Source organism: Lontra canadensis, unplaced genomic scaffold, assembly GCF_010015895.1.
Source record: "Lontra canadensis isolate GAN:19392208 unplaced genomic scaffold, GSC_riverotter_1.0 scaffold24, whole genome shotgun sequence".
Lineage (NCBI taxonomy): Eukaryota > Metazoa > Chordata > Mammalia > Carnivora > Mustelidae > Lontra > Lontra canadensis.
Genome location: NW_022631018.1, coordinates 21,790,498 through 21,807,473, shown reverse-complemented (window position 1 = coordinate 21,807,473; position 16,976 = coordinate 21,790,498). Strand labels below are relative to the sequence as shown.

General features: G+C 43.2%; 1 protein-coding gene across 1 annotated transcript in view; it reads right to left on the bottom strand.

Moving 5' to 3' along the window:
• Positions 1–660: 660 nt before the first annotated feature.
• The window catches only part of F5 (coagulation factor V), a 69,226-nt gene continuing 52,910 nt past the window's right edge, over positions 661–16,976 (bottom strand). The window contains exons 15-25 of the mRNA XM_032863028.1: positions 16,254–16,490; positions 15,182–15,395; positions 14,178–14,357; positions 12,361–12,477; positions 11,373–11,444; positions 10,370–10,473; positions 9,808–9,963; positions 7,483–7,627; positions 5,619–5,770; positions 2,501–2,683; positions 661–1,182 (exon numbers count right to left, since the gene is read on the bottom strand). Of these exons, the coding sequence (XP_032718919.1) occupies positions 1,036–1,182; positions 2,501–2,683; positions 5,619–5,770; positions 7,483–7,627; positions 9,808–9,963; positions 10,370–10,473; positions 11,373–11,444; positions 12,361–12,477; positions 14,178–14,357; positions 15,182–15,395; positions 16,254–16,490 (1,707 nt within the window). The 3' untranslated portion in view covers positions 661–1,035. The remainder of the gene's footprint in view (positions 1,183–2,500; positions 2,684–5,618; positions 5,771–7,482; positions 7,628–9,807; positions 9,964–10,369; positions 10,474–11,372; positions 11,445–12,360; positions 12,478–14,177; positions 14,358–15,181; positions 15,396–16,253; positions 16,491–16,976) is intronic.

Here is a 16,976-nt window from a genome sequence, read left to right as displayed (position 1 = left end):
CCTCACCAGTGACTGTTCCACGTGACTTCCAGGAGGCCAGAAAGCTCCCCAGTCTCTCAACGTCGATGGCGTCATTGGATGCCAAGTTGCCAGGGAAGGGAGTGCAGAAAGGGGAAGTCATTAAGGAAGGGAGAGCAGGAGGTTGGGGTCACCTTCAGGGGACTGAAGGGAGCCTCAGAGGCTTGCCAGTCCCAGCAGGAACAGTTGCCTTTGGGCCAATGGTTCCAAGGCCGTTTTGCAGGTTTTGCTTTCCCTTAGGTGAACCCTTGTTTTGAAAAGGTAAACCATTGAAGTGCCAGCTAGAATGAAGACAAGGTTACACACTCATTTCTCCCACGGTTATTTTGGTTGTGTTCCGTGTCTAAAGACCCCCCACTCTGAGCATCAGTAGGTAAATCAGTTCCAAGGGAGACCAGGCCAGACTCACAAGTTGGGACAACTGCATCTTTACTCAGAGGGGGTCAGAAAAATCATTGTTTGGGTAAGATAGGGTACTTTAAGCACTCATTCCTACATATGGTATGATTTTTTTTTCTTTCCATGTTAAGAAAAATGAACCATTTAAAACCTTGTTTCCTTTACTCTTAAATCATAGGGATTTTTGTTTTGTTTGTTTTGTTTTTTAAACGTAGGAGTGAAAACTATCCAGGTCTATAAATGTTTTTTTTTTTTAAAGTAGTATCTTTTTTATTAGTGTGTGTAGGTTGTAAAAGAACTATAATGAAGCATTGCTAACTACATAAATATTACTTTACATAGCATTTTTAATCATTGTGAAAGAAGCCATTTGCTTGTTGGTTCTCGATATTTTTCCCATCTATATTCAGATCAATTAAGAATTAATATCTATTATCTCACTGAATTGTAGCAAGGAGTTTACATTATGAAAGTTTCATATATAAAATTTTATTCTCTAATAGAAAAAAGGGAAAATACTGAAAACTATTAATGTTTAAAATAGCTATAAAATACATTGCCTGCTCTAAATGGGTTGATAGCTTTACGAGTCCTTCCTATGTCTTTGAATATTCAATTCTAGTAAATATCACAGCCAAAGAGTTCCAAGCGAAGTGCAATACTTTGATTCCATGTTTTAGGAATGATGCGGATAAACCTGGAGATAATTGGTGGGTTGAAAAAGTTCTTCACATGTCCTTTGATATTATTATTTCCTTCGAAAATCTGAAAACAAAATATGAGAAGGTCTTTAAAAATGATATCATGGTTATAAAAATCTTACAGATCATTTTCTTTTCTTCTGCAATTTTTGTCCAAGCTGAGGGCATCAAGGAACACATACAACATCACTGGAGATGGTCTTTGGCCGATTATGAAATCCCATGCCTAACAGACCTCTTTAGGGATTCCACCTCCCAGTGATCTGGGTCAGAAAAACAGAGAGATCTGACCTCTGATGTGGTGCTGTAAGTGTCTGGGAAACCATCTCTGCCCTTAGCTCCTCGGTAGCTGTGTGACTTTGGGCCAGTGTCTTATATTCTCCGACTCTCCATGTCCTCACTGGTAAATAATAAAAGTTTACCCCACAGGAGTCATTATGAAGAGCTTTTTAAGTATATAAATATGTGACAAGTGCACAGTGAGTGACAGATAATGGTTAGTTGTCACTGACATTGAAAATAAAATGCAAGCATGGGCTTTTACTTATTCTTTTTGACAAATGTCTTCTATCCTCAACTGAACAGTGTTTTATGACTTTTTTTTCTTTTTGCGTCCCGGCAAGTTCCCCGAGATCTACCCAGAGCAGCAGCTGGGCCACTCTTCATTCATGGCACTGATGCTTACTGGGCTGTAAAGACATCCAGGTGAGACATGTAAAACCAGCCAAACCAAACAACCCACCAGACAAACAGCCCAGGAGTTTAAAGAGAGAGGTTCAAATGCATTCACCGAGGTAAGTGCTGAGTCCATGATGAGCATTTGGTAAAGGTCACCTCTTCTCCTGTGTTGTCCCTCCTATTGGCTCCAGCCTGGTTTCCCTTCCTGGAATATTAGGCTCATCTCCCTGATTTTTCCCTAGTAGCATTTTGAAAACACATGACTGGGGAACAAGGAGCATAATGGAGTAGTTCATCTTGCAGGAAATTGGGTTCCTCATTGGTTATCTCATTGTCTCCTGCTTAATAATATGACACAGAAAGCTTTATGGCCGTGGGTATTTACTCAGTCAAGAACAACAAGCGGACCCAAGATAAGCTAATATGATGCTATTTCACAGTGGACATTCCCCCAGACCCCCGTTATAGACTACGTGTTTGTGTCGCCCTCAAATTCTCACTATTTCAAGGGGCTCCGTCTCCACAGAAAGATAGCCTGTGTGGTGTCTGTCCCCAGAGCAGCTCCCTGTGGAACTGGGGTTCAGACTTCTTAGAGGGGAGGTGCATGTCTGTGCATATTTGTCAGAAGCAAGGAGCTGCTTGCAAAGGTAAGGATGTCTCTCGCCAGAGTGGGGATGTGAGTTGCTTTGCTGTTGCTTTGTTACCTTGGCCACCATGGAGGATCCCTGCCTGTAAGGCTTCCATTCCATGCCCTGGTCACTGTACTGGATGCTGTAGCTCTTCACGTACATCTCGGAGGACAGAGACTTGCAGCCCTGTGTTACAATCGCAGTTATCTTCTTGATTTTGAGCAGATCAATTTGTAACCACTGTTGGTTGTTGTTTGCCTGTGAAGATGGTGAGGACACATGAGCAAGGCCGACTTTAAAACCTCCCACTTTTTAGACCAAGATACTCAGAAATGTGCAGAGCTCAAAAGCCTTTCCTATATCATCCCTTAAGATTCTCTGTCCCTTAGAGGACTTCCCTGTTCCTTCTTGTTTGCTGTCACAGACATATATAAACTTTTAGTGGCGTATTTCATATATCATACGATAATGGTTTACTTGTTTGTATCTCTTCGAAGGCCGGGATTTATTGTATTTTGTTTCCAGATACTTAGCACATTGCATGACACAGAGTTGGTGTTCAAGGAATATTTGCTGAATGAATAAATAAATGAATATTACTTGAGAAAAAAATATTAGATTGCTAAATTATCTGTAATATTATTCTCTTAATCAAATTTGTTTAAATGCCGTGATGATATTGCGGATGGGTTATCTGGGAAAGGACTGGAGAGTATCCTCTCTCTATTTAACTTCATTTAAAAAAAGTCACACTTTTCTTTCCCTTGCTTCTGTCAACTAAAGGAGGAGTCGTCCAGTTTCTTGTCCTCTGATATTTCAAACAAATGTAATACCTGAGAGACCTAATAAAGCCGTGACTAGGATCTGATATGGTACAGGAGCTGTTCTGTCTCTGCCTAATGAAATGCTTAATCATATGTTTGCTGACACATATTGGAGAAAGAGGGTCAGAAGGACTAACTGAGTTTTGGAGTAATCTGAGACCGATTTTCACCCTTGGGAGATTAATCATGCCCCATAGTCTCAGTCAGTCCTACATGAAATAACGAATATTGATCTATTTCTTTAACATCACTTATGTGTACATGTATGTATGTATATATATTGATACACAGATATATGTGTAATTCATATACTACATGTATTTTTAAAGATTAATTGAATGAAAATTATTACATTAATTAATTTTTGTTAATTTTGTAGCACTCTCTAGTGACGTTTGGTGGTTCAGGCTGTCTGTATCCAATCCAGGTTGTACTGGTGACACAGAGGTAGGGATCTAGAGAGATCTGGAGGCATAATGATCTTTCATAGGCATAAAACAGGTGGGCGTGCCTCCATTTACATGTGTGCCTGCCTAGGTCTGGCTGAGATTTTTAGCCTCTCTAAAGAGACCTCATAAAGACATTGGATTCTAATAGAAGATTAAGTGAAACAGTTCTGATTTAGAATTCCAGATTTAAAATGGTGACCTTAAAAATTAGAATTAGTATTTCATCTTTGAATCCATTATTATATCACAAAGACTGAGAGCAAATTATATACAGAGCAAAATTTCTCAAAAAGCTGTAATACAGGGTAGGGTGACAAAGTTACCTGGGAAAAAATTTCTCCTTAACTTTTTCTTTTATTATTTAACATTTTATTTATATAATTATAGAAATGTAATATAGTATCACATTATTACTTTTATTATTTTAACTTCTTTAGGTCTCTGTTTCTCCCTCTACAAAATTGCAAAATGAGGTATGTGGGTGGTTTCCAATGGTGGGAGGACCACTGATCTGTTTATCGCAAGAATGGGCTTCCTGATTCTGCCACCAAACGAAGCTAAAATGCTTTAATCTCCTTCATGTTTAAACTTAAGAGGAAAAGTCTGGACCAGATGCTTAGCAAACCCCTTGCTGTTCTTACATTCTGTGAGACTGTGACGGACCAGAAATGAGTTTCGAGACACAGATATCAGTTCCCAAGACTATCTGTAGGGGGTCCAAGTTCTTCCATTTTCTCCATTCCTACCACAACTCCCCTTCTGTCGCTGGCAGCCTAACCTACAGATAGGACCTGGGATTCTACAGAGTCCAGGGAACTGGAACATAGGTGTCTTAAGGGAGGGACAGAGGCGTATAGAAAAGAGGGAAGGGTTAAGTTGACTGGTAGAATCATTCTGAGCTCTGATGCCATTGTGATTTTTTAAGTCAGTTGAAGAGGGAAATAAAAATGTGTCAACTATGAACTGTTACCCTAAAACTAAGTCACTGGAATTATCCAATGTGTTATTATTAGGACAACAGAACTCTCTGGAGGATGCTTATTAAACTTAGGCCACTGATCTATAACCCTGGTTTTGCTGCATTTTGCCGTGCCTCCAACTGTCTAAAGGAATGTCACAAAGTTCTCAAAAAATGGGAACAAAAAAAATTTAAATAGCACTATTATGAAAATGAAAAGTATTGGGGCGCCTGGGTGGCTCAGTCAGTTAAGCGGCTGCCTTCAGCTTGGGTCATAATCTCAGGATCCTGGGATGGAGCCCCGCGTCGGGCTCCCTGCTCAGTGGGGAGTCTGCTTCTCCCTCTCCCTCTGCCTGCTGCTCTGCCTACTTGTACTCTCTATCTGTCAAATAAATAAGTAAAATCTTTTTTAAAAATTAGAAATAAAAGAAAATGAAACGTATTGCTAAATTGTGAAAAAAGAAAGTATCGCAAATCTAAATCATTTATCACTAATATGAGTTGTCTCAGTTAGGAGCTGGCCAACTCTAGCCCAAGGGCCATATTCGGTCCCTGGGCTGTTTTTGTAAATCCAGTTTTATTGGAACACAGTCATGCTCATTTATGTACTGTTTATAGCTGTTTTCCTGCTACAAGGGCAGAGCTGAGTAGTTATGACTGAGAATGTATGGCTCACAAAATCTAAAATATTTATGATCTGGTCCTTTGCGGAAGAAATTTGCCCACACTTGATAAAAATCAAAACTAGACCAAGAACCACAGAGATGATAAATAACCTCTCTGAGCCAAAATCAGAGCTAAGCTATCAAACCAGCAGACATCCTAGATTCTCGGACCTAGGATCACAACCGGCAGAAACGCGAGATTATATTCTGACTTCCCAGGACCCCGTGTTTCCCATAGTGAGGGCCTGTGTTTCCTTCTGGAAGGTTGAGGGAGCTCCATTCACAGGCGTTCTCTACCTTGGCTTGCCAGGCGTTCACACGACCCTGGGCATTGAGACGGGCACGGAAGGGTTCCCAGTAATCTCCCCACCAAGATTTTTTGAATGAGGAAGCTGTGATTTGCTTGTTTTCTATCTTTCCACTTTCCATACCCAGTGGTGCGGAGCATCCTGTCAAGAGAGAAGTAATGAGATTAATCGTGCGCCACCACTATGCCCTGCATGGCGTTTCTCACTTGCAGAGGAGACAAGAAAAAATATCACTACCAAGTCACAACAGAAACAACCATTGCCACCAATGATGTTATTGCCCAAAGGCCAAATACTGCTTTTAAGCTCTATGTGTATTACTAGTAAGAAAAGCAAAGAACAGCAAGAAAAAGTAACCAACACTACCAGAAGAATCAGAAACTAAATTGGAGACCAAGAAGTCAGACACATGTTCTGAATATTTAAACCCATTTTCCTCCTTTGGAGAGTCATGGAAACTTCTGTCTTTTCTCTGAGGTAGAAAATACTCCTTCACTATCTATGTACATAAGAATATATCCTATTTCTCTTTCTAAAGAAAAAGCTACAAAGAAAAAGGGTGAACCCTTGGTAGTCATGCTCAATAGATGGTTTTCAACCCGTGGAGGGTGACTCATGTGATGTACCACTGAGAAATCTGCTGAGGCACGCACTTGCATGTCAGTCCTCAAAGCTGGTCGGGGACCGTGAGAAACACAGCTCGCGAGTGAGCCCAGCCGACGGCCCGTCACCACCATCAGCTACATGATGCTTAGTTCTTGTTGGTAAATCATGCTGGCATTTTCTTGAAGTGATATCTCTCTCAATGAAAAAAAAAAAAACAACTTAAAAAAAAGAAAACCTACAGCTAACTCTGATTATATCAAGAAAATGAAGAGTTTTTTTTTTTTTTTTAAGTCATGCCTCTTGAATAGAAAATAGATGTTTTGAATAGGTCAATGGAGTTGAATGTCACATTTTAGTTTGACTCTCTGATCTGAACAAACTACCATTTACAACATATACTATATAGAAAGAAACAAACAGTAACTCTATTACACCTTTGTTCTATTTAGTGGAATTTCATTATGGCCATTTATGATTACTTGGACTTACTTATACCATCGGTCACATTACATCCCCTGAAAAACAGCAGCTTACATAGAAAAAACTTGAGTACCTACAGAGAGCGCCAAACAGAATACAGAGTTCAGTCAAGGTTTCTGGAAGTTGGGGGTGTCAGGTGGTTCAGTCGCTTAAGCACCTAACTCTTGATTTTAGCTCAGGATCGTGAGATCAAACCCTGCCTCGGGCTCCCTGCTGAACAGGGAGGCTGCTTGAGATTTTCTCTCTGCCTCTCCTTCTGCCCCTCCCCATCAGCTTGCTCTCTCTCTCTCTCTAATGAATAAATAAATCTTAAAAAAAAAAGTTTCAGGAATTGGTAAGTAGTTTAGATCTCAAAAACATTCACTGAACATCTAATACAGACCAGTAATGTTGCTCAGTACTTTCATTAAAGTCTGAGTGTGACCTGTAGGACTTTGGAAGAGTCAGAGCTAGTCTGAATCTTTGTTCTTATTGAAATAGGCCAATGGGAGTTATTCTAAGCGATGGCCTTTCCTTGGAGGGTCACGGCAGTGTCCGTGCCATCCTGGCACTGTTTGGAGATGGTGCCCACCCGCTGGCTGGTAGAACCAGTTTTGCTCTAGGTCACAACATAAATGAGAGTCTGCCTGGGCAGAACCTGTTTTACCAAGGTTTTTTGAGGCACCTCAGTGACTGCATAGTACTAATAATTCTATCCATTCCTCTGTATCTACTAAAGCTTGATTCTCTGAGAGGCAGCAAGACAGTAATGCACCTTAGCGTCTTACCGTTAACCTCACAGCCTTGCAGCTCCAACCGAAGGGCCGGTCTGTTATAGTATCTCGTTGGAGAGATCCTAATATATCTAGCCACAATAGGTGGGTCAAACCGATTCTCTTTTATCGTAGAGGCATCCGAATTGCCATCAAAATACTAGAGGAAAAGAGGAAAGCTTAGTTATGGAACAATTCTCTATGAAGTGGTTTTATAATAAAGTTTCAGTTTAACTTAATATTGTCATATTAAGTTTTCAGGTGGCCTGAATTAAATCACTTGGTCTTAAGAAACTGGAGATACTTTCACTTCTGGAAGGTGGTGTAAATGTGCCTCATCTTGTTCCTTCTGCTAAGTACAACTAAAACACAAGAAGCCACTGGAAGATGAAGAGAAGAAGGCAGACCAGCTAGGGTTCTCGGGACCCAAAGAACAACATGGTAGTTGGTGGGCTCCCTGGGTTTCATTTTTGTCTCATATATCCCAGACTGCGAAGTGAAGAAGCCGGCAACCAGGAAACGCCAACGGACACAAACAAAAAAAGCTCTGGTGAAAGATTCTTTTCTCTAGCCACGGGACCAGGCAAGGGCAGTCCAGCAAGCCGGAGAACGTTCAGACAATAATTGCTCAACTTCTAGATAAACATCAGAGAAAACACCATGGCCCCTCCTCCACCCAGAGCAGCAAAGACCCAGTGGGGAGCCTAGACCTCCATGCTCGTAAGACTGTAATGAGTCACCCCAGCACCCTTACCAGGACTGTATTAGAGAAGATCAAATAGGAACTCAGGACTTTCATCCCCACCAGTTCCTAATAAGGCTCCCACTGCTGTATATCATGGAGTGTCTCCATTCCCACCCACCAGCAAAGAAGAGTGGTCCTCCTTTGGGGGGACCCTGGACTTCAAAGCCCCCCTGGCAGGCGTGAGGTGTGCCCCAGCCCCTTTCCTTGCCAGAGCAGTCAGAAGGCGCAGCTAAAACAGAGGGTAAGAACAGCAAGACTAAAACCCAGAACAATAACAGACAGAAGCCAATGAAACAGAGCCAGTCCTTTGAAAAGATCAAAAAAAGAGGCAAATATCTAGCAAGAATGACAAAGCAAAAAGAGAGGCACAGTCACCAATATCAGTATGGCTGTAGACCCTGCAGACATCAAAAGCGTAGGCGAAGATCACCACCAACTCTATGCACATAAATTCAACAGCTTAGAGGAAATGGATGATTAGGAAAACACAATCTCAACTTATCCAATAGGAAATAGATAATGTGCAGAGCCAGTAACTAATAAAGAAAGTGTATTCATAATTTAAAAGATTCCTGGAAAAGAAATCTCTAGGCCCACATTGTTTCTCTGGCGCATTCTACAAATATTCAAGAATTAACACCAATTCCAGAAATCTCTCCCTGAAAACAAAAGACATGCTTCCCAAATTATTTTATGAAGCCAGTATTACTCTGATATCAAAACCAGAGAAATATATTATAAAAAATAGAACTGCACACCAATATTCCTCATGAAATAAGGGCAAAAGTCTTGAAGTTATGAACTCTGTAACTGTAATCTGTACCCTCTCTCCAAGACGATTAGTAAGGGCTGTAATTAGAGATTTTCATGATCTGTTCAAAGGGATACTGTAAATAACTTATTACTAGAGATACCTACTGATAATACAGACACTACTCAAATAGTAAATGATTTGCAGGAAAAATGAAACAGATTCAACGTTCTCAGTGTAAAATGGCAGACTGAGTCCTTCCATTCCGAGCTCTCTTTGGAAGGGGATTAGGGTGGAAGGGGAGTTGGGGCTGGTACACAGGGGTTTGGAGGAATGATCCTGGCTGAGCTTCCGAAAGAGGGGCAGGCCTGTCGCTCCTTGGGCAGGGAGCAGAAGGGAAAGCGCGCTGCCCAGAGCAGAACTGGCGTGGTCATTGCTATCTGCTTCCTTTAAGGTACACTGAAACAAAGAACAAAATACGATGGAAAAGTCAGTAGAAACAGAACTTGAAAGCCCGTTTTTAGCGTGAGCTCCTAAAGGACCAAGACCAGATATGCCACTCTGCCGTCCGCTGTGCGCCGTCTGAGAGGTCCGGGTATCTAGTTTGATCCAGAAGGGAGTTTTTGGTGGAGTTTTGAAGTGTCCTAAGTCAGGCTCATCCTTTACTCTGTAGTAACAGACCCACCGTTACACCACTTTCTTTCCTAAGGCCCTACGAAAACCATTTGCATTTCTACCTCCCAGAAAGGTATTTTTTAAAAAGACACGATGACAGGCACAGTCACAGTAGCCCAGGGAGCCTAGGGTGAGTCTAGGGAGTGGGAAAGAAACGAGGCGCACAGACCATCACGTTCCTGGCGCTGTTCCCCTTGAAGATCTGCCAGTTCGTGCGGTCGGAGCTGTACGCCACAGAGAACTGCGTGGTGTAGTAGGACTTCAGATACTGCTTGGCCCCTTGAGTCTGAATCCCCGTGAGTACGACTTCCCTCTGCATGTCCACCTGCCACACAGCAAAGCCATTACAGACTGTCCTTGTCAACATGTCACGTGCTGCTTCCACGATTCACTGTGCAGCCGGCTTTCTTCGGGACTAACCACCCCAGGTCTTAGCACTAACAAAATGGCTAGAAACAACCCACATGTGAGCATGGAGGACCTGGGCTTGAATCCAAGTTCAACCACTCACTAGACATTCGGCACTTAATTAGGCCCGTTCTGCCTTAGCTTTTTCATCTGTGAAAAGGATCTCTAGGCTGTGACTAGCACTAACCTCATAGGGTTCGTTTTGAGTATGTAAAGTACTTAGGGTTGTGCCTAGAATGTTGCAAGAATGAGGAGAAATTATTAAATCACTGTCATTTTGTTAGTATGGTGCTGTAAATATTAGTAAGGTTAATAAGATATACCTGGATCCAAGGCTTAGAGTCAAGTTCTGTTGAAGGTTTCTCTGTGATCCAAGCATTATATGACCCACCATTGTTTAATCTTGCTAATTTGGGTTCCCAATAACCTAAATCCAAAAAAGAAAAAAAAATTATTCTGAATTAAAACAGAGACAAACCAAAAGCATATAATTGGCCATTTCCCGAGTAAGTTTAGTCCTAGTGGACAACCAGAGCTCTGCAGGGTCTTCTGCTGAAGTTAGGAGACCAGGCCGTTGACACAAGGCCTCAGCTACGAGGCTCATTCACGATGGTGAAATCTTGGCTTCAGTCTGTGCTTGGTCAGCTGTCAACAACCGCCCACCCCCTCTCCTGCATACAGGTTCTGTTTGTCTTTTCTCAGTTATGTTGATGTGGCTGCTGCCCAGAGTGCTTGCCTAAGGGGAGGACGTGGGAGGGATTATGGGAGCCTCCAACTGACCTCTTGGTAGGAAGGGGTTTGAGGCAGAGTGAGGAAGTTTAGAAGGAGACCCTGACACCCAGTGGGTAGTCAGCAAAGTCCTTGAATAGACGAATGGTTGGCACAACAAAGAACCCTATTAGTGGGGAAAGTAGTATGTGGCCAATGAGACCTTGTGAATCTGGCTGGAATATTATGTTTGTGATCAAACCTGGAAAGGGGATGAATGGGGAGGGTTTTGAAAATGGGAACATGGTCGTGGGAGTGAGGGATCCCCTCCTTGCTCAATCCCTGCTGAGAGGCTGGACTGCCTGGGTGGAGATTCTGAGGAGCCCTGGTTTTTGGTCTTCCCTGAGACAGTCTCTACGGGGACCTTATACATCAGAGAGGATGTTAGCACCTATTATACACTCCTTCCTCTTCCAGATGAGCACCTCATGAGCAAAGCCCAAGGAGGAGCAATGACACGTAGATTCGACAGGTAGGGGTTGTCATGGGTTGTTTTTCAGGCTGTACACTGCACAATTGTAGGAGATGGCTTCCAAAGACGATGATGCTACCACTTACCCAAATGCTCAGAAGCCTTGATCTGTGAATCAGCTATGATACCAGTGCTTAGTCCCATTGGCATCTTACATTCTAAAAACAGACAAAACACACACACACACACACACACACACACACACACACACACAGAACAATGAATAATTTTTGCTTAGAAAATACATGTAACTGTGTAAAATCTCCATGGCAGGAGATCATACCTTTGGTGGGTCAGTCATTTGGTAGTTTCACTTCGCTTTGTGGCACTGCCTTAAACATGTCTGGTTATATTTAGTACTAGTACTAGCAAGACTAGTGATTGGTGCTAGTCTTTAACAGAGTGACACCCTAGAGGAAAACCATGAAGACCCCAAAATTCAACTAGTTTTATACAGATTTCCATCTGCTCGTATCTTAAAATAAGTCATTTTATAACCTTAAGTATTACCCCCTATAAGTCTATGTTCTCAAAAGTTGACCTGAAAGTTACAGAGTTATTTATATCCTGATCACAAAAGAAAATGCCAGCCACTGAGATGTCTGGATGTTGACACAGGGCTTGAGTATTAAGTACTCAGCAAATATTAAATAAATGCTGGCTAGCTGGTTGGCTGGGTGGATGGGCAGATGGAAATGATTTCTCAAATACTGGAATGCCTAGTTCAGAGACTATCCCAGTCATTGCTGAATTCCTGGTATCTTTTCCCTCCTCTGGAAAATTTCTTACATTCATTTCCCATGAATCACACATCATGAAGGAAGCCACTTTATATTCATTCCCCAACTGAGAAGAATGCCTTTGGGCTGAAACATGGGGTTTAAGTTTCCTCGAAGACTGATGCTTGTGGCACCATCAGACGATGGGTCAGAATAAATCAGTTAGCAGTTAGAATAAAAGCATTATTGCCCCTGTCATGCAGAGTCTCAGAGTTCCATATTTCCAATCTAAAAGTTAGGAACATTCCAGCAGGGACCGTCCTGCTAAAAGCATCACGTGGTTCTTGGGTGGTACCTCTGTCTATGATGAGAAACGGTGTTTGCATCCCTGCTCTCTGGTTTTCTCCAACCTCTGTGTCCAGCAGCCACCAGCCAGCTTTTGATGCCTTCATTTCAAGAGTTTTAAATGAACCTAAAACAGAGAGTGAAGGACAATATTACACACCCCTAATGAACAATATTAGTTGACAGCTATCAAAGAATCCTAAAATCCCTGCATCACAAGAGGCTTTAGAAAAGAATTTAAGAATGACCCCTTTCTCTTAGGCAGGACTAGAGGTGTAACAAACAGATAAAAACAAAACAAAACAATGACACACACACATTAGTAAAAACAACTTGCCCCAGGACTTTAAAAAATCTCCAGCATCCCTTACAGGAAAGAAGCTTTCATACAAAGTTATAAGCTAACTCATACATAGCACAGCTTCTGAGCCCTAAGGATGAAAATGACCTTGAATGACTCATGACTGGGCCTCAAGAAAACTATCCATGTTTCCTTTCTCTCCCTTCACTTCATTAGTTTTTCCTTTTTTTATAAGAAAATTAAAATCAAGCATCCTTCTCCCATGTTTTCAAGTTTTCTATTAAGTTTACATAGTTGAACCGAGAGGCGCATGAACTACTTCAGAAAATTGCTGAAAGAAAGACATGTCTGAAACTTCTGATTATCCACTCTGATATTTAATGCTACCCTTTGCTAGTTAATACGTGAATTCTGCTGACTGTAATTCGTGTCTATTTTCCAGATTGTGAGTGAGAATTAATAGCGTATGGTCATCCTCCACTGTCCAATACAGACCATTTAGATATGAAGATTTGGATGGGCCAGCCAATTCCAGCTTCTCAGTGTTTCGGAAAGGAGGACTGATCTGGCAATCTACATCTGGTGAAAAGTCAGGAATGAGTTTCACCTAATCCCCTTTTGTCTCTGATTTTAATAGAGTGGGTCTTTATAGCTTAATGAATGCACCATAGGCCTGAATGAAACAAACAAGAACACCCTTTTCCCTATCCCAAACCAAACCAGTCCTGTTGGGACTGCTGTGCCCTTCTAAGGCTGAGTCACACAGCAACTTCTCCACCCAAAGTACTGGCAAGGGACCGACTGTCCTCATTAGCCTCTCAGAGCATTTGTGGCAGATGGGCTGTTTGTTAAAAATGCAGAGGCTCAGGGCACCTGGGTGGCTCCGTTGCAGGGCGTCTGCCTTCGGCTCAGGTCGTGGTCCAGGGTCTTGGGATCGAGCCCCGCATCGGGCTCCCCGCTCTCCCTGGGAAGCCTGCTTCTCCCTCTCCCACTCCCCCTGCTTGTGTTCCCTCTCTCGCTGTGTCTATCTCTGTCAAATAAATAAATAAAATCTTAAAAAAAGGAGAGTGTCTGGCATCTGCTGAAGATCCCAAGATCTACCAGATCAAAAGCTCCAAAAGCAAATCGCTACCTTGGCGTTCGCATTTTAACCAGCTTCCCAGACTTCCACTGTGCTCGGTACTCTTGCAGAATCAGTCGCCGCGGCACTCATACCCCTACCCACTCCTACGACACACAGGGAGACCTACAACCCACTTGTACCTAAGAATCCTCGGCGATGACTGGTTTGTTGAAGCCTTTTCATTATTAAGGGGGTACTAGCCCGCGTGGTGCTGCAAAGGGCGCACACGTTAGCTGCCTTTTTCGCACTCGGTATGCAGTCTGGGGGTGTGTGTCTGCCCAGGATCTATGCCAGAAACCATGCCCGACCCTCAGGAAGTAATGCCCAGGAGGGAATGAGGGCCAGCGACAGCTCCCCTAGCCGTTTTTCACCAGGGACCTCTTTCCCTCATGCAGGTCTTTACCAGGCAGCAGGGGCCAGACCCCCAGCTGGTGCTGTTGAGTGCCGTTTTCCAGCAAGGTCTGGCCGTGAAAGTGAACCACGTGGATGTCTCGGGAGCTGCCCATGTTCAGCAGGTGTAACCTCACCCACTCTTGCTCGAACATTCTCAGGCCAGGCAAGTTGTAGATCATCCCATTAATGGCTGAAAGGACAGAAAGTTGCAATGGGTTAGAGATCTGTGTACGCCAGCAGAGAGGCTGCCGAAGAGGTCTGAGGCCTCCCACCTCACTACCCATCTTCCTACCGCTCTGCCCAGGCATAGAGTAAGGACCCCTTTGTACCCTGATATCAAGGAAAGGCTAAAATGGGACCCCAGCTCCTCCCTTTGTCGGTCTCCAGCGGCTTCCTACAGAGCTGACCTCTCTCCACCCCGCACCTCACACTTCCCTGCTCTCTGTCTCCTTGACCTTAACAGGGTGGGTTTGCCTGTGCTACAGGAACAGGAAGACGAACATGAGCCAGAGAAGTGAACTCCAGTGGTTGGAGGAAAGAGAGTGAGGGGATACACAGCACGTCACCCCGAGGCCTCCTAAATTCAGACAGAGCTCAGGGCAAATCTGGGAATGTGGATGACCGAGGTCCCTGTTTGTTCTCTCATTCCTATGAGAGCTCCTCTGCTCCCTTTCCAGCATAAACGTCCAAGGCTCTCGGGCTTCATCCGCTCTCTGCTCCATGAAACATATGTAAGTGTGTGTACGTGTGCACAGTGTACACACTGGCTTTTGGTTGGTGGGTGGGTGGGTTGGGTTTGTTCTCAAAGTAGCTCCCGTGTTAGCTTTCAGACCTTCTCTAGCTCCTCCATGTGCCCGCCACCTGCCAGGGGACAGCAGCCCGCAGCTGTTTAAGGACCTGGTGCGGGTTGAGGCTCCTGATTCCTCAGAAGCACGTCCCGTCTAATCTCATGAAGACCTAGAGTAACCCAATGTGATTCCGTTCAGACACTGGATCAAAGTCAGAGGAAAATACCATGAAACTCATGGGAGTTTTTGACTACTGAAGATGCAAGTCTCCAAGGCCTGGGGGACTGGGCCTTCTTTTCATAGTACCAGCTCTTCTTTTCATCAAAGATCATAAAAAGCAAGACGAATTCTCTCATATCCATGGGTGTGTTGCTCTTATCAAGGACTCCTTTTTCACAGATCAGAAGGGGACCTATCAAGCCAGAATGGATATCTTTTTCCTGGAAGACAGTAGGAGGAAAATGCACAGATTTTCTTTCTCAGGATTTCATTTGCTCTTCTGACAATCACTGATTCTGTAGAAAAGGAAACCTCAGGAGCTCTGAGTTTGAAGTTTATAAATGAAGAGCTCAGTAGGCCTGGGTATCTCTGATCATCGGATCCCGTGGCACTCATAGTCCCTTCCTCTGATTCTTCCTTTATCTCAGCATGGCAGTAATGATAATATCAATGACAGTATCAATGCCATTATAATTACTATTTATTGAGCATCTACTATTATAGCAAATATTTTGCTGGGAGTATCTTATTTAATTCAGAAAACACTCCTGTAAATTAAAAATAAGCTCACTTATTAAATGTACATTACCCAGTGCCTATTGTGTGCTATCCACTGTTTCCTCATTTTTAACTTTAGAAACTGAGGTTGAGAGAGGTCAAGTAACTTTCCCAGGCGCCCCCAGTAAGTGACAGGATAGGGACTGAAATTGAAGTCTGTGCTTTCTCTCTAGCAAGCCCACCCGAGATGAAGGCATCTCAACTTTGCAGCTCTTTCATAAAGAAAGAGCAAAACAAAGCTATTACTTGCACAAGGAAATTGCAAACACATGTCTTCATCTACAAAGTAGTCACTCTGCCTGAGCTCAACCATTTCCATACCCCTCCCTCCTCTTCACGGAGCACATGCTTCTCTCTCATGGTCATCTGAAGCCAAGTTGTGACAGACTGTTGACCAGAACCCTTACAAATTCCTCATGGAAAGCAAGACACTTAAGGAGAAATTAGCTTGACCCTTCCATCTGGTGGACTCAGGTTATAAGGTTAGGCGAATGACAAAAACTTTCAACGGATGTACCTACCGGGTTCACTGCTGAGTAGTAAGCCCAGGCCCGGCAGGCAGAGCCGGGACTCTCTGGTCCGGATCGGGTGGTGGCGTGCCATACGTACGTGTAACTGCTGTTTGGGTGAACAGCATTATCGTCCTTGAACCACTCAGGAGAGTCATCTTCGTAAGTCTTTCCCTCTGATGACTTTTCGTAGGAAAGCCCGTGGGCATGAAGAGAATATGGTCTGGATGCTAAATTCTTGAAACGAACCTAGAAAAAAGAATGACCCACAAAGGTACTAAGTCCAACAAAAATCCAAATTAAAAAAAGTCAGTATTATACACCCAAGCAGATGGGCAGTTATTAAATTAGACCTATGTGTATATATAGTGAGATATGTTAGCTGCCTACAAGTACAAAGTAACCCATATATTACTTCATCTAATCTTTACAACATCCCGTGAGATAGAGCCCAAGCAGTCTACCCTAGGAACACCAAAATATGTTTGTTCTTAGGCTGTAAAGCAAAAGTGTTCGGCACACGTGAAGTGACCACAGCAGATGCTGCAGATCTGAAGATGAATGAGCTCTGGGTCTTGCTCACAGTAAGTCTCCGACCTTGGTGAAGAGGCAGCTGCACGTAGGGATTGACGTGAAAGACCTGGGACCAAAAGGCCATAACCAAAGTATGAAGGGGGTTAGACGGAATGTCTGAAAGCATGGCAATTCGGCTGAGCGTGCAGGAGAAAGTTTCTT